Source organism: Gymnoscopelus microlampas (assembly GCF_963454915.1).
Source record: "Gymnoscopelus microlampas genome assembly, chromosome: 1".
Classification (NCBI taxonomy): Eukaryota; Metazoa; Chordata; class Actinopteri; order Myctophiformes; family Myctophidae; genus Gymnoscopelus; species Gymnoscopelus microlampas.
Genome location: NC_139962.1, coordinates 7,441,886 through 7,467,085, shown reverse-complemented (window position 1 = coordinate 7,467,085; position 25,200 = coordinate 7,441,886). Strand labels below are relative to the sequence as shown.

Here is a 25,200-nt window from a genome sequence, read left to right as displayed (position 1 = left end):
TTCACTTCCTGGTTAAAGTATTTGGGAAATATTCTGTATCTCGGGCTGTGTTTTATGTATTTTTGGCGAGACATGCTATTTTTAACGGCGTATAACAAGCGAACGGGAGGTCACGATGCCTTTTTTTTCCCCACACGGAAGCACAGTGAAACCCTCCGTGATTAGCAATCATCAGGGGATCGATCATACTGGAGATAAATATTCTGTGACTACTTGAAAAAGTACGAAAATCGAAAAATCAATTATTTTTGTATTTACTTGCCACTGAATGAGTTAATTTGATCAACTGAAGTATATATAGGAGCGGGGCTTATATTGCTATAAAGTGAACTTCAAACTCCTTTGTAACCATGTTAGACTCATTGAAAACACACTAATTGGTGAATGACATCATGCATGAGGAACACTCATTTTTCAATTGAAATAGTGTTGGTTTATGTCTAACGTCAGAACATTTAAAATGCAAAGTAATAGGAGTGTATCCTCATACATTGTGTGATCAGATACATATCAATTAGGTAAATATTGAATCAAGCCACTTAAACTCTGTCTGGCGTGAACACAACAGCCTGACCCTGGTCTCACCCTGGTCACAGCGGATGCCTTTGAATCCCACGCTGCAGTAGCAGGTTCCTGTCACATGATCACAGGTGGCGTTGTTGAGGCATTCACACAGATGCTGGCAGCCATAGCCAAACGTCCCCGAGGGACACTCTGGACAGGAACACAAGAGAAGAGAGGGTTTAACGCACTGGTTCCCAAACAGTGCGTCAGGACCCATTTCTTGGTTGTGGACCCATTTTTATGGGTCACGAGTAAATATCCCATTTTATTTATTATTATTGTTTTTCATTATTAATTCACAATATAAAAATGAATAAATATAGCAGATCTACAAGCTCACAACATATCGCTGTGAGCTTTTAAATAGTGCTTAAGTGCTCAATTCATACACATGTTTGAATTGACCACTTATGTATCTTTTGGGTTTTAGGAACCCCTGGTTTAGCGTACTGGAACATTCCTCAAATAAACAAATGCACACACGCACACGCACACGCACACGCACACGCACACGCACGCACATGTGCCCCGATCAGACTGGCGTAGCCACTGAGGTGAGCAGAGAGCTGAGGAGACGTTTCAGCACCATGGATAGAGCCATGAGCTGAGGAGACGTTTCAGCACCATGGATAGAGCCATGAGCTGAGGAGACGTTTCAGCACCATGGACAGAGCCATGAGCTGAGGAGACGTTTCAGCACCATGGACAGAGCCATGAGCTGAGGAGACGTTTCAGCACCATGGACAGAGCCATGAGCTGAGGAGACGTTTCAGCACCATGGACAGAGCCATGAGCTGAGGAGACGTTTCAGCACCATGGATAGAGCCATGAGCAGAGGAGACGTTTCAGCACCATGGATAGAGCCATGAGCTGAGGAGAGATTTCAGCACCATGGATAGAGCCACTGAGGTGAGCAGTGGGCAGTGAGCAGTGAGCAGTGAGCAGTGAGTGAGGAGAGGTCTCAGCACCATGGACAGAGCACAGCCATCAGCTGGTTGGGTGTGTTGGAGATGCCAGAAAAGACATCACAGGTTGATTAGCCTTGTGATCCAGACTATTGTCTCCCACAATTCTTTTATGCTTCCGTCATACAGTCTGGAGCACTGAAGCTCTGAAGATTATCAAGCGATTAAGCGGATGTGAAGCCTCGTCCCCACTTCCGTTTAACCTGATATAAATCATCTCAATATTAAAATCATCTCAATATTAAAAATGTGCGAACGGAAATGACGAACAGATGACAACTCCCTGCCTCGGATAACGGGAGGTGTAGTTCCAGACTCTATATAGCCTTTGTTAAAAGGCTGATTTTAGCATGGTAACAATAAGGCACACCTGTACAAAAAGTTACAACGGGTGTATGTGCGTTAAGATGTTTAGACCACACACACGCACACACACACACACACACACACACACACACACACACACACACACACACACACACACACACACACACACACACACACACACACACACACAGTACATATAAGTATAACAATGTCAGTGCATTGCTGCTCTCACTGAGTTCACAGCTGTGTCCTATGAATCCGGTCCGGCAGGAACAGAGTCCATTCCTGTTGTCACAGTCAGCCCCGTTCTGACAGTGACACACCTCAGCACAGCCACGCCCATAAAACCCAGTGGTACAACCTGGAGAGACAGACAGACAGACAGACAGACAGACAGACAGACAGACAGACAGACAGGCAGACAGGCAGGTCAGCAATGCATATGCATTATGTAGTATTCTATGATCGAATATCAGTAAGGGAAAGAATTTTTTATCCCTTACTGATATATGAAATATAATATACATCTAAACGAAGACACACACACACACACACACACACACACACACACACACACACACACACACACACACACACACACACACACACACACACACACACACACACACACACACACACACACACATACACACACACACACACACACACACACACAGGCGTCTCTTGACATCACTTGAAACTAATTGATTTAAAGAAAGTACGCTCAAATCAGCATCGGGTGAAAAGAAATGCGAGTGGAATAATTGATGCAGTGGAGTATCAATTTCAGGAAGTGATTGATGTGTGTGTGAACCAATGGGATTACTTCAAATGATTGAACAGGGCCCGTCTCGCTCTACAGACAGACTTTAAATGGAGGGGAAAGGTTTCAGGCCATAAATTAACCATGACCGCTGTGCTTATACGAGTTACATTAGTCACCAGGATGCAGTTTCATTACCTGCCACCTGGAGGAGGTGTAGGCTTGTGTGTGTGCGTGTGTGTGTGTGTGTGTGTGTGTGTGTGTGTGTGTGTGTGTGTGTGTGTGTGTGTGTGTGTGTGTGTGTGTGTGTGTGTGTGTGTGTGTGTCAGGGACGTCACAGGCTCTCAGAAGGTGGGGGGGATGGACTTTCGGTGGACTATACCCCTTACTTTACACTTTGGCTATTCAAAAATAGCAGATATACAAGCTCATAGCGCGGCACCGAGTGCTGAATAAGAATGTAAACATATTTTGAGGGTGTCGCGTCGTACGCACAGTGAATGGCCGTGATGCCCATGGTGTGTGTGTGTGTGTGTGTGTGTGTGTGTGTGTGTGTGTGTGTGTGTGTGTGTGTGTGTGTGTGTGTGTGTGTGTGTGTGTGTGTGTGTGTGTGTGTTGTTGTTGTTGATGAGGACAGTAAAGAAGTGATCATTTTGGAAGTGGGTTGTACATTCGACCACAGTCTGGAAGAAGCATTCCTTATCACGGTGCTAAAGTACCAACGTCTTAAGGATGCGATTATACAGCTTGGTTAAATATGTAAACGGCTTGTGTTCGTATTTGGAAGCCTCGGAAATGTCCATAAATTAAACAGATAGCAGGAATTCCCAAGCCAAGAGCTGTAAGGCTAAATTCTGTTCAGTGTCTGTGATAATTGGCAGTCGCCACATATGGAGGAGACGATGCTTCCTGTATCCGTGATCTGTATCCTGAAACGGTTATTGCTGAGTTTCCCGAGTTTTTTCCCCCATTAGTATGTTAATTAGAAGTTAGGCACAAAATCACTGTCAGTTCACATCTGCATGACTGTACATATCAAGCTTATTCAGGTACACATGGAATGACAACTTCCCATCATCAACACAGGATTGTTTTCCTGGCCTACTTCCTTCAATGTTTTTCCTCTTCTTTTTTTTTTACATACACATAAAAACCAACATTTTGATAAAATGATATTGAAAAGAACATGACACATGATCTTGCTTTTTGAAAACAAAGAATATGCAAGCAAAGGCCAAATAGAAAGAGAAACATTGAAAAGGAAGTAGAGAAGGAAAAGGAGAGAGAGAGAGAGAGAGAGAGAGAGAGAGAGCGATGTTGACGCAAATAAAGATGTTGAGTGTGTGTATGTGTGTGTGCGTGTATGTGTGCGTGTGCGTGTGTGTGTGCGTGTGCGTGCGTACGTGCGTGTTTGACCTACGCTGAGTGCAGTAGAGTCCGGTCCATCCAGGACTGCAGTTACACTCTCCGTCCACAGGGTTGCACTGTGCTCCGTTGTGACAGTTACACACGTGGATGCAGTCTGGGCCCCAGGAACCCTGCACACACACTGTAGAGAGACACACACACACACACACACACACACACACACACACACACACACACACACACACACACACACACACACACACACACACACACACACACACACACACACACACACACACACACACACACACACACACACACACACACACACACAGAGATAGTTGTATTACTATACGTGTGAGGACATCACCATTTTAAGAATTAATACTTTTTTTAAAAACTTTAGCCCAAACCCTAAAGCAGAAAATAGACATACTGACATACCAAATCACAATGCATCGCAGTGCGACACGTTGTGAGCTTGTAGATCTGCTATTTTCAAATAGCCTAGGTATAAAATAGGACTAAAGTGGTTAATGTATGTTCTATAACTTTTCAAATAATTGTAGTGGAGTGGTAAAAGTACAATATTTGCCTCTGAGATGTAGTGGAGTAGAAGTAAAAGTATTGGAAATTGGAAATACTCAAGTAAAGTACAAATATCTCAAAATTGTACTTAAGTAAATGTACTTAGTTACTTTCCACCACTGGCGACCGGAACCAACGACCGGAACCAACGACCGGAACCAACGACCGGAACCAACGGCGCCGTGCATCTCCAAAATGACTTCCATAGTTTAAAACTGGTTTAGTTTGGTACAATCATTTTGTTTCTTTTGGTATAATAACGGTTTGCTAGTTAGAATTTTCTATTCTATTCTAACTTGCAGCGAGATGAAACTAATATTGATTCACAATTCACAAAAACAATGTGACACCAACCGGAACCACAATTAGTTTTTTTTCCTTTTTCTAGTTTTAGAACGAATACCAAGCTTTCCTCCGTAACGTCTGGTGACGCTAGGTTTCCCACATTTAGAACAAACATGGGAAAGTGTGTGTGTGTGTGTGTGTGTGTGTGTGTGTGTGTGTGTGTGCGTACGTGCGTGCGTGCTACCTGTGGAGCAGTCGTCTCCTATCCATCCAGGGTGACACTGACAGGATCCGTCGATGGGGTTACACACACCGTTGTTGGTGCACACACACGTCTGATTACACCCTTTACCATACACACCACTGGAACACACTGAGAGAGAGAGACACAGAGAGAGAGAGAGAGAGAGAGAGGACAGAATTAATGCAACTTTCTACAAAAAAAAAACCTTATGAAGGAGGCGCGCTGTCTAACAGCCGATCTACACCAGACTTTTCAAAGCGACACACATGCACTTTTAGATCCAGTCCTATTATAAAGCCTGCGTATGCGGGGCTCACGTAGCCGCGTGCCTGGTGTAGCCGGTATCAATGATATCAATTGGATCTTTCCAAACACACTGTGCGTGCGCGCAGCAAATTCCACGCATACGCGCACTTTGACAAGTCTAGTGTAGCTGTTCTTCACTTCAGTTGCTCTTCTGTGTTGTTCTTCACTTTCTCACTTAGTATGTTGAAATATAACCCTAAAGCGCCCCTGTTCTGGGGGGCGAACATTCGCCGAAACGATTTGGTGTAGAGGGAGAAAAGGAGGGGGCTTAGCATAGACCCCTGGGGACACTGTGCAATATAGGATATATAATAGGGTTTAATCCAATAAGACCGGGAAAAACATCTGTCATTTTAAGATTTATTTGGCTATTAAAAAATAGCAGATCTACAAGCTCATAGCGCGTCACCGAGTACCGCGCTACGAGCTTGCAGATCTGCTATTTCTGTATTTATCGTGAGAATTTGTGCACATATTTGAATATATATAAATGTTTGACTAAAATCTTTGTTTCTGGGGGTCCCTCCCTATTACACAATATTTTGAGATGGGGGTCCGTGGCCAAATACATATCATTTTGGGAGAATTTGTAGAACCCCAAGAAGCAAAAAAAAAGATAAAATAGCAGATCTACAAGCTTTGTGGTGCCACGCTATGAGCTTGTATATCTGCTATTTTTGAAAAGCCAAATGAATCTAAAAATGACACAGAAGCGTTCCCGTTCTTAATGGATTAAGTGGGTTAAATGCATGGGTATGACACTTTCCTAAAAAATGTCTACGAGTCAATATAAGTTCAGTCTCCCCAACAGTCAGGCATCTGTCACATGCTCTTGGCACTTGTCTGGTGGAGATCTGGGACGTTAGATTAGAAATATGAGACAGATTGGGAGACATATTTCAAGTTTTCAGTGTTAGCTGAAGTTCATGAGGTTTAATGAGATGACTTATGAGTTTATGTAGCTGCAGCGTATTGAACTGTCGACGCAGGCGGAGTAATTCACTGTGTCAGTAGCAGCCAATCTTTGATGGTACTGCATCAAACGAGAGAGTCATGAATATGAGGGGGTGATGTTTCACTTGAATAACACATTTCACATAATGCCCAAAAAGTTATTTTAAATTAGTTTTCCATGTATCCGCTGTCGGGTGGAAACCTTGTATGTCCAAAACTGTTACTTGTAAGGAAATGGTGAAAAAAAGAGCATGTGTTCCGATGGATCCAATCGTCACCTTGCTAAACTAATGGCCTAAGTCATTTTTTGAGGAAAATGATATTTTATGATAAGTCAGCTCCTCATGACACTGGCCACCTCTGGTAAATCGCCCATCTCCTAATTGAAAAGGATCATGCTGTTCACTCCCCTTTTAGTATAATGGCCTAACTCCCTAGTGTGACAAAATAGGCCTTTTTTGGCGTAAGTCACATGGTTTTGTGACTTACAGTAGGCCAAATTATTTACTGATTTAGGCCATTTTTAAATATTCTTTTTGGCCTAAGTCCGATTTAATCCTATTTAAACCTCTTTAAACCTATTTAAATCTCTTATGTTACATAACTGACAGACAGTGTTATTCCTATTTAAATAGTCATAATTTGTTATAAACATTTTGGGTGAAATGATTAAGAAATATCATATAGTTTTGTTTTGGATCAGTTTTTTATTTTTCCTGAAAAACTTACAAAAATGACATAGGCCATTAGTTTAGCAAGGCGACACAATGTAGTTATTATCTATTCACAAACTCTTGTTAATACTTTTCATTAGTTCAATATATTATTTAGAGCCAGATGAAACAGATCAACTAGCTAAACTTCAAGCATGTCTTGAAGACATAAAGAGTTGGATGACTATGAATGACCTACTCTGAAGAACTGACAAAACTGAAGTTATTGTACTTGGCCCTAAGCTGCAAAGAATCTGGGAGTTACGTTTGACCAAGATGTGTCCATTCAATCCCACATAAATGATAAAATAATCAAGGACTGCCTTTTTTCACCTGCGTAATATTGCAAAAGTTAGGCACATTCTGTCTCAAAATGACGCCGAAAAACGCATTTGTCTGGACTACTGCAACTTGTTACTATCAGGCTGCCCAGGTAAGTCCCTAAACAGCCTGCAGCTATAGTCCAGAATTCTCGTATACTGAAAGGAACCAGAAGAAGAGATCATATCACTCCTTCACTGGCCTCTCTGCACTGGCAACCGGTTAAATACAAAAAAGAATTAAAAGTTCTCCTCCTCATCTACACCTAACTAAGACTCTCAATGGACAGGCACCACTGTATCTCAAAGAGCTCACGAGCCTTGCAAACCTGCTAGAACACCAGTGTGTTCACAGTATGCAAAAAATAAATAAATATCTAAGGTTAGAACAGGAGGCAGAGCATTTAAGTTTCAGGAACCTCAGCTGTGGAACCTTCTCCCAGTTTCGGTCCGTGAAGCAGACAAACTCTGTATATTTTAGACTAGATTAAAAACCTTTCTTTATGATTAAGCCTATAGCTAGATTGCTTTTCTCAGTACTCAGTCGCCCTACAAAGTTAAAAGGGTAAGAACTAAGTAAAAGGCAAAAAGAGGGAGAGGACTTCTCCCTCTCCACCTCCCCCTTCCCCTCCCCTCTTCCTTACGTCCCCTTCCTCTCTTCTCGTCCTTTCTCTCCTTCTCCAGCCCTTGGTTGTGTGGGTTCATGTCCCATCGGTGACACTGTAATTAACAATGTACAGACTCACTTTTTAAAACTTTGATTAACTCTTTAACTGACAGAGTTTTTCAGAAAAGTGTCACGCCACTGCCAGCGATTCAGAGCGTTTTTTACTAACCTTTAAACAGCATAGAAGATAACATTTTCACAGCGATCCACCCAGTGATCGCCTCAGTACACGTACGGGGGTCGCAGAGAATAAGAAGAAGTCAGATCATCCCCACATTTTGGCCAGTAGGTGGCTCGCTCCACAGTGTACATGCGCCATCTACAGGCCACTACAGGGAGCACATGCCCCCATTCACATCAACACGGCTGCACTGGAAACTGAGCAGCTTCACATTCTTACATCTTCTTACCTCCTTTCAGGGGTATAGGATGGAGAAATGGAAGATGTAGGCAGGGGGTATGGGGTGGGGCCCTAACTGCTTGCTCTGTAAGATGGGGGGAGGGGGAATTACACGTAGTAACTGCATGGAAGATGGTGAGGTGTGGGGGTATTGGGGGTACAGGGTATATGGTGGGGGGGGGGGGTGTGTTGAGGGTGGCCTGGGCCAGTGGGGCTAGTGGGGACCGCAGGGTGCGTTTATAAAACCCACAAACACACATTCACTCTTCTTTTTCAAAAAATATGAAAACAGCCGATATACAAGCTGCCGATGCGATTCGACACATTGTGAGCTGCTTGTAAATCGGCTACTGTCACTGTTTGTGCGCGACCCTCTTGCACGACGAAGTGGGGCATTAATATACAAACAACAAACATAAAAAGTTGAAATATGGAGATTGGAGAATGGAGATACAAGGTTTCCCAACTGCAGCCATATAATATATTATCTTAGTACACTCTCATCTCTTTGGGGATGAACCAGCCTGCATACAGTGAGCCTGCTCTGAGATGAACAATGTCAGACTGGGAATGATTAGAACTCAATTTATACTCCATCGAATCCATCGAAAAGTACTGCTCATCCACCCCTCAGATGGCTATGATGAGCAGTCATCATAGATGATGCCTCTATGCTCTATGCTTTAGATGAGCAGCAAAAAATAAAATAAAAACAGTTTTTTTCTAAAAAAGAAACGCAAAAAAATAATAAATAAATAAATAAACAACGCATGGCATCTTGTCAGTGACACTGTCTTACAGCTATATATATACAGCTATGTATTAAGCATAAGAGAACATTTATCTTTAATGATGATCAATATTTCACCACACACACACGCACACACACTCCTCTAGTGGCTGTTTTATATAAAATTCTATTTGGAGCCAAGCCTCTGACTGGGAGAATTTACAGCTGTTTCATCAACTATACAACACACAGCAGCCAACGAACACACCAGGCTCCTAGTGGTAGAAAGAAAGTAGCTAAGTACATTTACTCTGTGGTAGAAAAAGTACTCAAATTCTTTACTTAAGTAAAAGTACCAATACTGCAATATAGAAATACTCAAAAAAGTCCAGAATTAATCATTTACTTGAGTAAAAGTACAAAAGTATTGTCATCAAAATGTACTTAAAGCATCAAAAGTAAAAGTACTAAAATGTTTGAAAATAGCAGATCTACAAGCCCACAACGCGTCGCGATGCGACGCGTTGTGAGCTTGTAGATCGGCTATTTTCAAATAGCCTATTTAAAAATAGGGCTAAAGTGGTTAAGGTATGTTTCATAATATCATAATTCATATCTGAAAAGTAACTAGTAACTAAAGTTTTCATATAATTGTAGTGGAGTAGAAGTACTGAAAATGGGAAATACTCCAGTAGGCTAAAGTAAAAATTCCTCAAAAGTGTACTTAAAGTACAGTACTTGAGTAAATGTACTTAGTTACTTTACACCACTGCATTTACTCAAGTACTGTATGTGAGTAACATTTTGTGGTAGAGGGACTGTACATGAATATTTGCATTCTTGGCAGAACCCTTAACAGTAGGCATATAACGATTTATCGTAAATCGGTTAAAATCGATTCAAACTGCTGACAATTTAAATCGATTTAATGCAAAAATGTATTGCGATGCAAACAGCAGAGGGCGCGTAAAAAAACTTTAAAAAATACAAGATCTTTGCAAGAGAATTGATAAAAAAAAAAGTTTTCAGTCATTTGCTACTGAATTTAAATAAGTAAGAGAAAGTCACATTATACCAGGTGCTTCTCTCTGTGAGTGTGTGTGTGTGTGTGTGTGTGTGTGTGTGTGTGTGTGTGTGTGTGTGTGTTAGCATTCATTTAGTGTTAGCATTTAGCACTCATTAGCATGGTCTGTAGCAAGCAAACATGGCTCAACTACTGCAGTCTTTGTCAACCAAAACAGGCAAGACGGTTGCCCCATGCCCACTTAAATGAGCTTCTGAGCCTACACACCTGGAGCAAATTAATTAACGAGCGACATGAAGCAGCTTAAAGGACGGGGAAGTCATTGGCTTAAAGGACAGCCAATGATGAAAAAGTGTAGAGAAAGTGTCTAGAAAGGAACAAGTATACTACAGTCTCTTCCTAGACCAGGCTGCACCTGGTAAAAATCAAGAGCGAGAGAAATAATAAAAGATCGTATAAGGATAATTCCTTTTAAGAGGTTGTTCATGAAAGTCCTTGCGGTCTTGTTTCCAATGAGAACCTGTGAGCAATTAGGGTTTAAGAGTCTTGCTCAGGGACAAATTTCATTTCATCGACACATATGCTGGCGTGGCCTGGAATCGAACCTGGGGCAACCAGGGCCTCTGGTTCCCTGGGCGGGCTCACTAACCACTCAGCTATGGCCGCCCCATCGTATCGTGAACCTAGCATCGTGATTAGAATCGTATCGTGAGTTGAGTGAATCGATACATGCCTGCTTAAAAGTGCAGACCGCTGAACAGCGTCTGTACCAAGTTTGGTGGGCATTGAGCAACCCCGGGTGCCACACCCTGATTCAAACACAGCAGATCTTTAACCCATTAAGACCTGGAACGCATCTGTGTCATTTTTAGATTTGAGGTAAAAAAGCATTATTTTACACTTTGGGCTATTCAAAAATAGCAGATATACAAGCTCATAGCGCGGCACCGAGTGCCGCACTATGAGCTTGTAGATCTGCTATTTAATTATTTTTTAAAAAAATGTGTGTAAATCTTTGAATATATATTTTCTAAAGCGAACATTTGCGAACTCAAATCTTTGCTTCTGGGGGTCCCTGGAACAAAATATTTTGAGATGGGGGTCCGCGGCCAAATACATATACTTTTGGGGGTTCTTGACATAAAAAAGTTTGAGCACCACTGATATAGAAACATACGTTTTTCAGAAAACTGTTGGGATGTAGAGGGCATTTCTAGAATCAAAACTGGGAATCAAACACGGCTACAGTCAACAGGTTAACAAAAGGCTGCTCTAATGAGCCACCCCCGGCCCATGCAGTACTCCTCCTGTACTCCAGAGACCTAACAAAGAAACCTTGTACCTTGGTTGCAGAGAGGGCCGAAGTATCCAGGAAGACACTCGCAGTGTCCCGTGACGTGGTGACACGCGCCGTCACTGTGGACACACTGAGGACACGACTGGAGACACCGCTGACCGTAGGACCCAGGAGAACACACTGGATGAGAGAGAGACACAGAGAGACAGAGAGAGAGAGAGAGAGAGAGAGAGAGAGAGAGAGAGAGATAGAGAGAGAGAGAGAGAGAGAGAGAGAGAGAGAGAGAGAGAGAGACAGAGAGAGATAGAGAGAGACACAGAGAGAGAGAGAGAGAGACACACACACAGAGAGAGAGAGAGAGAGAGAGAGAGAGAGAGAGAGAGAGAGAGAGAGAGAGAGAGACACCCAGAGAGAGAGAGAGAGAGAGAGAGAGACACACAGAGAGAGACACACAGAGAGAGAGAGAGAGAGAGACACACACACAGAGAGAGAGAGAGAGAGAGAGAGAGAGAGAGAGAGAGAGAGAGAGAGAGAGAGAGAGAGAGAGAGAGAGAGAGAGAGAGAGAGAGAGAGAGAGAGAGAGAGAGAGAGAGAGAGAGAGAGAGAGAGAGGGCAGAGAAGAGTCAATATGAGTGTGCACAGTGGGGGTTGACATGGATAATGTGTATTGAATGTGGACTGAATAGACCTTTTTCATGGCAGCCATGTTGACATATACTATAATTAAGGAAACCTCTGTCATCAAAACCTGTCTGTTCAGCAGGGTTCTCTCCTCAGTGGCTTGAGCAATTGATCTGAACTTGCACACGGGCATTGACCATTAGCATAATGCACACAACCTCGACGCCTGTTTTTTTCACTTTCCCAAAATGTAAGCTGTTTATTAGCGTTTATTAGTGTGTAAACACCGGGGATTCCGAGTTTGGCCTACGGGACATCTGTCGTCATGGTTACAGCACCACAAGCTATGGGATGATCAAACACTGCATGCGTGGAGTTACCAGTGGTGGAAAAAGTAATCAAATTATTTACTTGAGTAAAAGTACCAATACTGCAATATAAAAATACTCTGTTACAAGTAAAAGTCCAGAATTAAAAATGTACTTGAGTAAAAGTACAAAAGTATTGGAAATTAACATGTAATTAAAGTATCAAAAGTGGAAGTACTAAATATTTGAAAATAGCAGATCTACAAGCTCACAACGCGTCGCAAACACGACGCGTTGTGAGCTTGTAGATCTGCTATTTTCAAATAGCCTAGGTATAAAATAGGGCTAAAGTGGTTAATGTATGTTTTATAATGTAATCATTTATATCTGAAAAGTAACTTGTAACTAAAGTCTTCAAATAATTGTAGTGGAGTAAAAGTACAATATTTGCCTCTGCGATGTAGTGGAGTAGAAGTAAAAGTATTGCAAATTGGAAATACTCAAGTAAAGTACAAATACCTCAAAATAGTACATTACTTAAGTAAAAGTACTTAGTTACTGTCCACCACTGGGAGTTACTGCTGCCGAGTGCCGACCACGGCCTCTGCCACACAGAGAACGGCACAACTCACACACGCTGCAAACTTATAAAGGACTTTCATTGTAGGGGCCGTGTCCAGACACACTGCGTTTTATGAGCGGGAGCCGGGAGGGCACTCTGAATATCATTCTTTATAGCTCTACTAGCACGTGGATTCAGAGGTGCAATGTTCCAATCCAGGTTGCGTTATTAGCACACGTAGCATAGCTTGAACAGCTTTAACATCGACTTCAGCTGGTTGTGCCGCGAATGGCTGCAGACAAAAACTTCTCTCTGTTAATCACAACGCGTGGAGCAGCTGCACCGTGTCTGTGTGTGTGTGTGTGTGTGTGTGTGTGTGTGTGTGTGTGTGTGTGTGTGTGTGTGTGTGTGTGCGTGTGTGTGTGTGTGGTAATAGGAACACACACTTGGCATACATAACTAAAAGTCTGCAAATATTTTGAGTGCACACATCCCCGGGTATGGAGTGGAATAGTCATGTGTAATGTTACATTTTGTGTTGATTTCTTTATATAATAAGAAAACAATTATATAAAGACTGCCTTGCTTCTAGATCATTTGGTTATGAGTCGGTTATTGTCTCTTTCAGGCCAGAGGAGTGGCCGGAGAACTATGTTTTCACCCCTCTCCGTCCGTGTGTCCGTCCGTCTGTCTAGCTAATCTCAGCTAATTTACGGCACTGTTGGACCGATCGAGGTGAAGCTGTGCACACACACTCCCTGGAGGCCAGAGCAGAATCGGCCTGTTATAGTGCCACCAGGAGGCAGATTTTTGCAAAAACTACTTTTTTAAATATTACTCCTACAGATTTTGTCCAAGCATCACGCAAATCGGTACACCATACACCACCTTCCGTACAAATGTGGTCGTATAGCCGCAGGCACCACAAAGGGTTAATCGTGCCCTGCCTGTATACTGTTCTCTCTTGGTACTGGTGATGTCCTGGTCAGTATCATGACAGTATATGTAGCCAGCATAAGAGATGTGGAAAAAGTAATATGGTCAGTTAAGTCTTCTTTGGGTACTTAGAAAAGTGCTATATAAATCTGAGCTATTATTTTTATTATTATTATTAAGTGGGCGAGTGCCTGTGTGGTGTAAACCAAGAGAAAACGGTACAGACAGGGCAGGATAAACCCTGTGTGGTGCCTGGGGCTACAACCACACTTGGTGCCCGCCGGCACCAAACGTCTGGTATATGCCTTTGTAAATTATTTGTGTGTGTCTCTGTCAAAGCAACTATTACTGTGTCTGGAACGGAACATCAACTTCCACTGACTAATGCCTGAGGTGCCTCCTGTGGACGCAACAAACAACAAAGCCAGAGGAAACAGTGGACTGAGTTGAGACTACAAGGGAAGGCTCCCTGCTGCGGACCATTATTATACTTAAGTACAGTACTTAAGTAAATGTACTTATGTTACTATCCACCACTGGTATCCAGGCGACTCTGCTTTCAGTTTCAACAGTGTGGCAGAATCAGAGTTGAATTAAAGGAGAGATCCAGTCATTTTAGGTGTTTGCTTTGATGTGTCGCTAATCACTCACCAACATACCAGGGGCAGTTGACTTTTTTCATAGAAGCCCCTGTTGTCTATTGTGGAGACCCCTTCCACTGGCATAATGGAGTAATGTGTATAAACGAAAATCGCCTATTTTAGCAGCTCCAAAGTTCATTTTTTTCCCACTAATCCTCATTATGCAGTGTCCTGACACTCAAAAATGCACTGAATGTCCCTTATGAGCTGCCGTTCATGCAGAACGACGTGAAGCTAGTCCTCGGTGTTGCCAGATTCTGTGAGAGAAACAAGCAACCAGCAAGGAAAGGAAAGTGTTTTTGTATAGCAAATTTCAACAACAAGGCAATGCAATGTGCTTATTGTGCCTTACAAACGTCACTTTTAGATGGGGGTGAAATGCTGTCATAATTAAGCCCCATTAAAAGGAAGAAAATTATAAAAATGACTGAAATTGCAGCTGAAGTGCATTTTGGGTACGTTAATTAATTTGTTAAAATGGATTTGGATTAAACTTTTACCAAAGTGTACAAAGGAAATGTTTTAATTGCATGCTTATACTTCATTAAAAATCCCATTTAGTGGTTTAATGGTGTAATTACTATTACATCCATTAAACCACCATTACATTTCTTCTCATGCACCCCCTAGAGGCAGCTCAAGCACCCCAAGGGGTGCACGGCACGCACCCCACTTTGGGAATCCCTGGGCTAGAGCCATGAGCTGCAGTATGTGATGGTGATCACTTTACCTCACTTTACCCTAAGTGTCTCAAACTAAAGATAGTAAGACCTTTATTGCTAGAAGGATGCATTCCAGATAATGTAAAGAGTGCTGCGTTCATCCCAAACAGAAACCTGTTCATTAATTGCAATGGTACAGTACAGTATAACATGCTGTACATGGGCATGCACGCACATGCAACAGCCACCCATGTGAATGGCATCGAGCCAACGACATGCACAATACTGTCAGCACAGCACGTAAGTCACATTTCTTTGACATAAGACTTTCAGAGGTCTTGTGTCGATGACACAATCATCTCTAGCAAAGAAGAGATTACCTATTTGGGATGTATTCTTGACAAATACCTGACAGGTGAAAGCATGGCTACAAAGGTGGTCAAAGCTGGCTCAGGGTGGAAGACAGGGTTAAACAACTAAAAATCGTAAATGCAGATTTGCCCCCTACCGCATATCTGTCTAAATACCTCCAAAACGTTAGTGACACCCACAGTCACGAAACTAGAGGGAACATAAACAACAATCTGGTACCACCCACCCATAAAACAAACATGGGCAAATTCTCCTTCTACAGCACGGCCACCAAGGTATGGAATAGTCTAACCCCTGCATCCCTCAAAAAAAGCAGTTCGCTGGGCTCATTTAAAACAGCCCTAAAAACTCATCTTTCTGGAGGCCATAAGAGGAGGTAGTACCAGTTTCCCGGTAGACAGACGAGCCCCCTCTCCTTTTTTTTGTATATATTTTTTATTTTTCATGCTTTTTTAGCGGCACATACCGGATCCTGCTCTATACCTGACTTTGTCCGTGTTCACCGTCAACGTTCTGATTGGTCAGACCCGTCAACGTTCTGATTGGTCAGATCCGTCAACGTTCTGATTGGTCAGACCCGTCAACAAAGTGATTGGTCAAGCTTCACGTGACACATGGCTATAAACACATTATAAACACATATCGATGACATAATGTATCAAAGGCGCCGCTACCTTCACACAGGGTGTGTTTTTTGTTTTTTTTTATATGGTGGAATTTTTCTCTGTATTTTTATGTAGATTTTTGAACTGTTTGGTTGCTACTGTATATGTCTATAAAATTAATTCAAGGACCCCAACGGAAACAAGTCCGCAAGGACTTTTTTGGTCGGACCTTTTAGACAAAAGTGTTATAAATGTAACTGTGTTGTTCTACATTATTTTGCCTAATAAAAAAATCAATCAATCAATCAATCAATCAACTCCAGATGATGTCCTATAGCTGTGGTCCACCTTAGAGTTCTCCTCCTAACGCTCCCATTCTCCCTCTCCCCCTCTCTCTCTGTGTGCATGACAGGAGATTACTCTTATTGAGAATAAAACAAAACGCCCAATGCAAATTCATTCATATCAATTAGTCTAATACGTTTTATTTTCAATTTGGCTTTTGTATTTTGCATGATATCCTAGTTATTTGTATTGCGTGCGCACGTGCGTGTGTGCGTGCGTGTGCGTGTGCGTGTGTGGTCTCAGCATCAGTCTTGTCTACACAGTGTTTACCCCCCAATTAACTAAGTGAAGTCTTCATTGTCCTCTGTTTGCAGCTCCAATGGAATCATTCTTCCTTAAAGCTTTAATTATCTTTAATTGATGTTGCTCTAAGTGGCTTTGTGCTGTTTCACTCCAACTACCAGATCTTCGTAATTAAGATCATTGGCAAGACTGTCAAATGAGAGTGTGTGTGTGTGTGTGTGTGTGTGTGTGTGTGTGTGTGTGTGTGTGTGCGCGTGTGTGCGTGTGTGTGTGTGTGTGTGTGTGTGCGTGCGTGCGTGCGTGCGTGCGTGCGTGTGTGTGCGTTATCTCACCCCTCCTGCAGGTGGCTCCTCGGTACCCCGGCCTACAGGTACAGGCTCCGTCCTCCACAGAGCAGGATCCTCCGTGTTCACAGCTGCAGCTGAACAGACAGTCAGCTCCCCACCGGCCCTCCTCACACACACTGTCACAGCGCACACCTGCACAACACACACACACACACACACACACACACACAAAACATTTTTAGATTATGCATTTGGCCGCGGACCCCCATCTCAAAATGTTTTGTTCCAGGGACCTCCCAGAAGCAAATATTTGAGTTTGCTTTAAAAAGTATGTGTCCGGCAGAAACCAGCTAACTCCATTTTGACACTTTTGCATTTTTTTCCCCATAAATCAGGGCCATTGAACACCCTTTACGTCGGTGTGTTGGTGTGTGATGGTAAAAAAAAAATTGAACCAATGAAAAGCATTAAAAAGCGCTTCTGACAAAACCAGCCAACTCCATTGGATCCTCAAACTTTCTGCTAAACCAGCGAAGTCCACCGGAGTTAGCTGGTTTAGCTGACTCCAGGCTCCACCCCCTTTTGACCTCAAACCTCATAGGCTCTATGCACAGCAGCCATATTATCACTTCCTTCACAGGTGTTACCAATGATACTAATGAAGGCTCTGTTCCATTTAGTGTAGCACAGTGGTTTTCACGACCCCCATAACTCTGAGAGTGTACAAATGTACAAATTTGTACACTCTCAGAGTTACACACCCGTAAGGGGCCATTTGGAAGCCCATGAGGGTCCCTGGACCCCAACTGTAGACCCACAGAGTGTTTCCAGTGAGCCAACATGCACAACATCAGCACCCTGACTCTGTTTGACCAGAATGGAACAGAGCCTTCATTAGTATCATTGGCAACACTTGTGAATGTCTTCATAATATGGCTGCTGTGAATAGAGCCTATTGTGAGCTTGGAGTTCCATTCAGCTGTTCTTATCAATGATGAACAGTAGTAGCCTGGTAAACCCTCCCTCCGGAAATCTCATTTGGTTGACATCAACGGAACCATGTCCTCTTCCCTCCCGGTGAGCTGTGGGGTTCCTCAGGGCAGCATTCTTGGGCCGTTACTGTTCCTTTTATACATTAACGACATGAATGCTGCCTGTAACTGCAAATTGTTCCTGTTCGCTGATGACTCGGCACTCCTGATCTCGGGAGAGGACAAGTTGCAAGTTGAGGAGGCGCTCAGCTCTGAACTCTCAAAAATCCGTACTTGGCTTACCGATAACAAACTGTCACTACACCTTGGGAAAACTGAATCCATTCTCTTTGGGACCAAACATTCCCTCAGACAGATGGAGGTAAATGATTTCAAGGTCAAAGTCGATGACACAATTATCGCTAGCAAAGAAGAGATTACCTATTTGGGTTGTATTCTCGACAAATACCTGTCGGGTGAAAGCATGGGGACAAAGGTGGTCAAAATAGTAAACCAGAGAACCAAATTTATGGGCAGAGTTTCCTCTTTTGTCAACCCACAGGCCCTCAGGACCCTCTCAGGGGCCCTGATTCAACCACATTTTGACTATGCTAGCACCTCCTGGTACTCCAACACCTCAGTGTCACTGAAGACTAAGCTTCAAACCTCCCAAAACAAACTGATTCGGCTACTCCTCGGATTGGGGCCCATGACCCACCTTTCTCCCGCCCATTTTGCCAGCCTAGGCTGGCTCAGGGTGGAAGACAGGGTTAAACAACTAAAAATGGGACTGGCCTTCAAAATTGTAAACGAAAATTTGCCCGATATGCCCCCTATTCCCGCATATCTGAGTAAATACCTCCAAAAGGTTAGTGACACCCACAGTCACAATACCAGAGGGAGCGTTAACAACAATTTGGTACCACCCACCCATAAAACAAACATGGGCAAATTCTCCTTCTACAGCACTGCCACCCAGGATTGGAATGGGCTAACCCCATCCCTCAAAAAATGCAGTTCGCTGGGCTCATTTAAAAGAGCCTTAAAAAATCACCTTTCAGGAGGCCAAAAGAGGAGGTAGTACCATTTTCCTATTAGATAGCCGACCCCCCCCCCCTGTTCTTGTACATATCTCCCCCCCCCCCCCTTTTTTATTTTTTTATTTTCTTTTGTTGTACATAGTATTATATGTATGTATATATGTATGTATATATATATATATATATATATATATATATATATATGTGTATAGATATATATATAGATATATAGATATACATATATTCTTGCTGTTTTTTTTTTTTTCTTTGTGTAATGATATTCGAACTGTGATGCCACTATATATGTCTATGAATTGAATACCAAGGCCCTCATTGGAAACAAGTCCGCAAGGACTTTTATGAACGGACCTGTTAGACAAAGTATTTTAAATGTAAATGTGTTGTTTTACATTTTTTGCCTAATAAAATATTCAATCAATCAATCAATTTGATTTCAGGAAATCAAATGGAAATGAGATTTCCGGAGGGAGGGTTTACCAGGCTAGAACAGAACCTCCTAACTCCACTTTTTTTCATTTCCTGAAAAATGAACATTTCGGAGTTAGCTGGTTCCTGCCGGACAGCAGAGATATATTCAAAAGATTTGCACACATTTTCCAAGATTTTTCTAAAAATAGCAGATATATCCACGAGGCCCATCAACGCCCTAGGAAACTTGTGGATTTTTCTGCTATTTTTGGAAAGGCCAAATAAATCTTAACATGACAAAGATGCGTTCCCGGTGTTAATGGATTAATCTCTTCCTGATTGTAAGTCTAACTCCACAAGTATATTTTCTAACCATAAAACATCCATTCCTCCTGTGAGAACCAGGGAAAAGGTCCTCACAAGGTCGTAACACAAGTACACACTCACACGAGCGCGCACACACACACACACACACACACACACACACACACACACACACACACACACACACACACACACACACACACACACACACACACACACACACACACACACACACACACAAACCTCTTAATGAATTGCTTCCCAGTTGTTGCTGATATTGTGTTTTGTTTCTTTGTTTATCTTCATTTAATCTTATTTATATATTTTGTTAAAGCCTCCCGTGGGCCAGTGTTGTAAATTAGCATCTCACTGCAAATAATTTGTGCAATGCATCTACCGCTATGGTGAAGAATTGTTATGTCAAATGACCTGAACTATAAACTGTTAAACTGCTGTATTTATAAAGACTACGTTCCATTATTGTTCCTTTCTTTCTTTCTTTCTTTCTTTCTTTCTTTCTACGTACAGTCTTAAACTGTTGACCACTGAGCAGCTCCATTGGAGCAGTTGGGGGTTCAGTGCCTTGCTCAAGTGCACTTCAGCGGTGTTGGGGGAGGGGAAATATAAAAACAACAACAACATATGAATGCTCTAGAGCATTGGTTCTCAAAGTGGAGTCCGGGGGGGTACCAATTTTTTTTTAGCAACATTAGTCAATATAGCTTCACAATCATTTTAACCACTTTAATCATATTTTATTCTTTGGCTATTAAAAATAGCAGATACGCAAGCTCACAGTGCGGCACAGAGTGCAGCGCTATGAGCTTGTAGATCTGCTATTTTTGAAAAATCCCTGGCACAAAATATTTTTGAGATGTGGCCGCAGCCATGAAAAAGTTTGAGAACCACTGCTTTAGAGATATGCAGAGCTCAAGAAAGGAGCAGTGTTTTCATGGTTAGCCTTCAAAAACACATTGCAGTAACTAAGTGACTGGAGTTGGACACAATGACATATTTATTTGTCTAAAAGGTCAAATTAGCCTTCATGATTTTGGGGGATGATGAACTTATATGCAGATATCCTATTTCTCTGGACAACTAAAACACTTTAAACAACTTAGCAGAACCTGTGCCCCGAATTGTTCACATCGGTCTGTTATAGCGCCACCAGGAGGCCGATTTTTGCAAAACATTTTTCTTATATTACTCCTACAAATTTTGTCCAAGCATCACACAAATAGTATCTCTATAGTCATGTGATCAAGACAGATATGTCGGATTGTTCATATTCCATCCTTATTGGTTAAGATTTGCTTCCAAAGTATTCAGGAGTGGCCTGTTTTGTACAAAATGCCTCAAATCATGAACGCAGCGTCCGATTGCTGTGAAATGTTGCACGCACATCCCTGCTAGGCCAAGGAAGAAATGATCCGAGGCATTTTGTACGAAACTGGCCACTCCTGCAAACTTTGGAAGCCAATCTTAGCCAATAAGGCTGGAATATGAACAATCAGACAAATCTGTCTTGATCACATGACTATAGAGATACTGTGTAGCGATCTGTGTGATGTAAGGACAGCATTTGTAGGAGTAATATCAAAACAAATGTTTTGCAAAAATCTGCCACCCGGTGGCGCTGTAACAGACCAATGTGAAACATTTGGGGCAGAGGTTCTGCCCTGGCCTCCGTGCCTTCGGCCTTGCGGATATAAAATCAGCCTGCTTATTGTGTAAACTTTATTTTTTTTTACCAATTACCTGAATGCCCCCACCCCCCAGTTAAAAATCGCTATAACAATAGAAAACAATAAAAAAAAAAAACACTCATCTTTTAATTATTATCATTACAAAGTAATAAAAGAACCCTTGTTGTAAACAAAACAAAGTTGTCCTTTAAAGCCTATTTTTCATCGGTTTAATTCTTAGCGTATACGTAGGCCTACTGCTCTTATCTTTGCTGGGCTGCTCTGTTCAAAGTGGTTGTTTGAAAACACAGCGCGCTGGGACACACTGGAACAGTCTGTCTGAGACATTCTGATCCCTCCTCACTCATTTGATGATGCAGTGTCCCGCTCTTTCATCAGCCTTGCGCGCGTGCGCGTGTGTGCGTGTGCGTGTGCGTGTGCGTGTGCGTGTGTGTGTGTGTGTGTGTGTGTCTGTGTGTGTGAGAGCACAAGACTGTATAGAGATCAGAACAGAGCTGTGCTGCTCACCAGGGACAGTGTCTCTCACACACACACTCTCACACATGCACGCACACGCACACGCACACGGTACTCCACCATATTTAATGATAAAAATCAGAAAAAGAGAGAGCGCTCTAAACATGTGCGTATTCAATATGTATGTGTATTTTCTAATCTACAGTGTAGGCTACAGCACGTCTACAGCTCATCATGAATGTCCTTTGACATATTATAGAATATTGCCTCGGTCGGGTGGAAACATGAAAAAATGTCCAAAACTGTTACTTTTCAGGATTCAAATTCAAAAATGTCACAAGTGTTCATAGTTTTGTGTGACACTGACTGTAGTGTGATCAAGTAGGGCGTTAATTCACGGAAAAAACACAAAAAGTTAAAACAAGAGATAAGAGTTTTTTTCTGCCCGACAACAACGATATGAAATAATTTGCAGGCTGCCATGACAACTCCATTAATGTTAGATCAGTGTTTTCAAACTTGTTTTCCTTGGAGCACCCCCCCCCACCCGCCCCCCCCGCCGTTCTTACATCTGAGCCAAGCTGCGACCCCCCCCCCCCAGTGCACACTCTCACACACACACACACACACACACACACACACACACACACACACACACACACACACACACACACACACTTTCAGAGATGACATGTTAACCACTTTTAAGCCCCATCTACTTCTCGTGTACAACAAAAATTGCACGAAATAGCCGATCTACAAGCTCACAACAACGGCTCACATCCCGACCATGCAGGCCACGCCAAGGTTCTGCCGCTCAGAACGAAGCCAATGCGGAAGTAATGAACACGCACGCAGTTCTCATTATGGGCCAGCGGGTGGCGCTTATCCCCCCTCCGGGTGCAGGTTGCAGAGAGAAAACTTTCATTCCATCCACGTCAATGGGAAATCTGACCCGACTTCACACTTGGTTGTATTACCTTAGTAATCCTCTTCATAAAGACTGTGTGTTTTCAATCACTAAAGTTTCAAGTCTTCTCTCACACAGCATAATCGTCTCTGTCAGGGTGGAAATGTCCAAAACTGTTACTGTTCAGGATTCAAATTAACTCTCTCAGTGCCAATGACATAAAAAAAAATAGGTTCATACTGTTTGTTTAAAGTGAAAAAAAAGTGCTCAGGAGCCGAGATACAGCCTTTTTCAGTAATAAGTTATACAAGAAGTGAATGGAGCAGCAAATCATTGGATCACGATATCTTGGGTTCTGAACATTCTTTAAAAAAAATAAATAATAATTACTTTTTTTAAACTCGGGATAACTCATTCTTGGCACTGAGGGCATTCAGAAAAAACTCGGGATAACTCGATTTTGGCACTCAGAGAGTAAAAACAGCAAAAGTAGTAGATCTACAAGCTCGAAACGCGACGCTTCGCGCCACGTTTCAAGCTGGTAGATCTGCTACTTTTGATGTTTTTGTGTGACGCTGTAGCATGATGAAGTATGGCGTTGATTTACGAATAAACAAAAGTTTGAATATGGAGACAAGAGCTTTCTGCCTGGCAGCAACGATATTATGTCTTTTTGTACATTTTAATATGGTCACATTCAAACTTTCAATGTTAAATTCCAAAATGGCCGCTGTGTGATGGTCTATAGCACACCGTTTCCAGTTTCCTGTTGCAGTCACAGTCATTTTTTTTTGCTGAACTAAAGGCTTCAAAACAGAGCTGTAGAGACTTTTACAAAAATATAGCAGATCTACAAGCTCATAGTGCGGCACTCGGTGCCGCACTATGAGCTTGTAGATCTGCTATTTTTGAATAGCCACGGTAATAACGGTTATAGCTAAAATCTAAAATAACACAGACGTGTTCCCGGGATTGAATGGGTTAAAACAAAGTGATGATTCTTCAAACCCAAAGTTGCGTTCAACTTTAGCTTTGAACTTTAATTTGAAACCTTCATCGATATATTGACACGTCTTCTGATGTCAAATCATTAGCAGTTCTGCTCCTGGCAACGCATTGAAACAGTGCTCTCCATATTCATCAGCTTTCATATTGATCATAGCTCTTACAGACCCCACTGATTGACAATTAGGGGTTAACATTATGCAGCGCTGCCAGCAAAACACACGGCAATTGCTAATGTAAAACACGCTTCAAGAGATGCAGAGCTGGAAATGGATGTTTACCGCTCGGGGGTGAAACCCACCACTTGTGGTGGAAGAAGTACTCAGATTTTTTTCCTTAAGTAAAATGACAATACAAAAACAATCCTCTGTTACAGCTAAGTCAGCCCCATATTCAACGTTTTACTCGAGTAAAACTACAAAAGTATTGGCATCAAAATATACTTACAATACTAAAGTAAAGTTTTTTCAAAATGTTCAATCGATGCATTTCATCATGGCATGTTGTGAGCTTGTAGATCTTCTATTTTCGAATAGGCTAGACCAGGGGTAGGCGACCGTAGGCACGGGTGGCAACATTGGCACAGAGGAGGGTAATCACTGGCACACTGGCATTAGTGTGAGAGAGAGGATCTTTGGTTTAATCAATTACATTAAATTAAATTAAGTCCCATCACATCTGTATGCAAATTACATCCTGCACATAATTCTACACTCACTCAAACTCTGAACTCTGACTGAGGAGGGAGTCTGGGAGATAGGTGGGTTATTGCTCTGAGTCTAATGATCGTTACAATGTCCTGATATCAAAGACAATATTATCCCTATAAAAGAAGGGAAAAAGGTTATATTTAAGGACAATCTGGTGTCATAATTAAACTTAATGTTGACATGGCACACTGACTATCTATATAATGAAGACATGACACTTCATTTAAAAAAGGTTGCCGACCCCTGGGCATTGATGGCCATGACAAAGTATAAAATAGGGCTTAAAGTTGTACAGTGCAAATAAAAAAAAAAGTTTTTTAGCAGCCTCTGCTGGTCATTAGCGCCACTGCAGGCCGTTCGTTTATTACTGCGTTACCCAGAATTCCATTCGTTTTCACCGGAAGATGGAAGCGTTTCAAAAAGCGTTCTTTTAATTGTTTTATACGATCTGTGGATCGTTTCTCTTAGCCAGTGGAGCTTTAGTTATCGTGAGCTGTGTTTTCTTTTGCTGTTGTTTTTCGTTCTTCAAATCATACAATCTCTTAAAATCAG

The 25,200-nt window shown here is 42.2% G+C and overlaps 1 protein-coding gene across 1 annotated transcript in view; it reads right to left on the bottom strand.

The window, feature by feature from the left end:
- LOC311051285 (uncharacterized protein) overlaps positions 1–25,200 on the bottom strand; it is a gene marked incomplete at its 3' end in the record, with an annotated part of 117,202 nt that overhangs the window by 7,500 nt on the left and 84,502 nt on the right. The window contains exons 13-18 of the mRNA XM_084065818.1: positions 17,143–17,289; positions 11,561–11,695; positions 5,105–5,233; positions 4,040–4,168; positions 2,089–2,217; positions 586–714 (exon numbers count right to left, since the gene is read on the bottom strand). Of these exons, the coding sequence (XP_083921944.1) occupies positions 586–714; positions 2,089–2,217; positions 4,040–4,168; positions 5,105–5,233; positions 11,561–11,695; positions 17,143–17,289 (798 nt within the window). The remainder of the gene's footprint in view (positions 1–585; positions 715–2,088; positions 2,218–4,039; positions 4,169–5,104; positions 5,234–11,560; positions 11,696–17,142; positions 17,290–25,200) is intronic.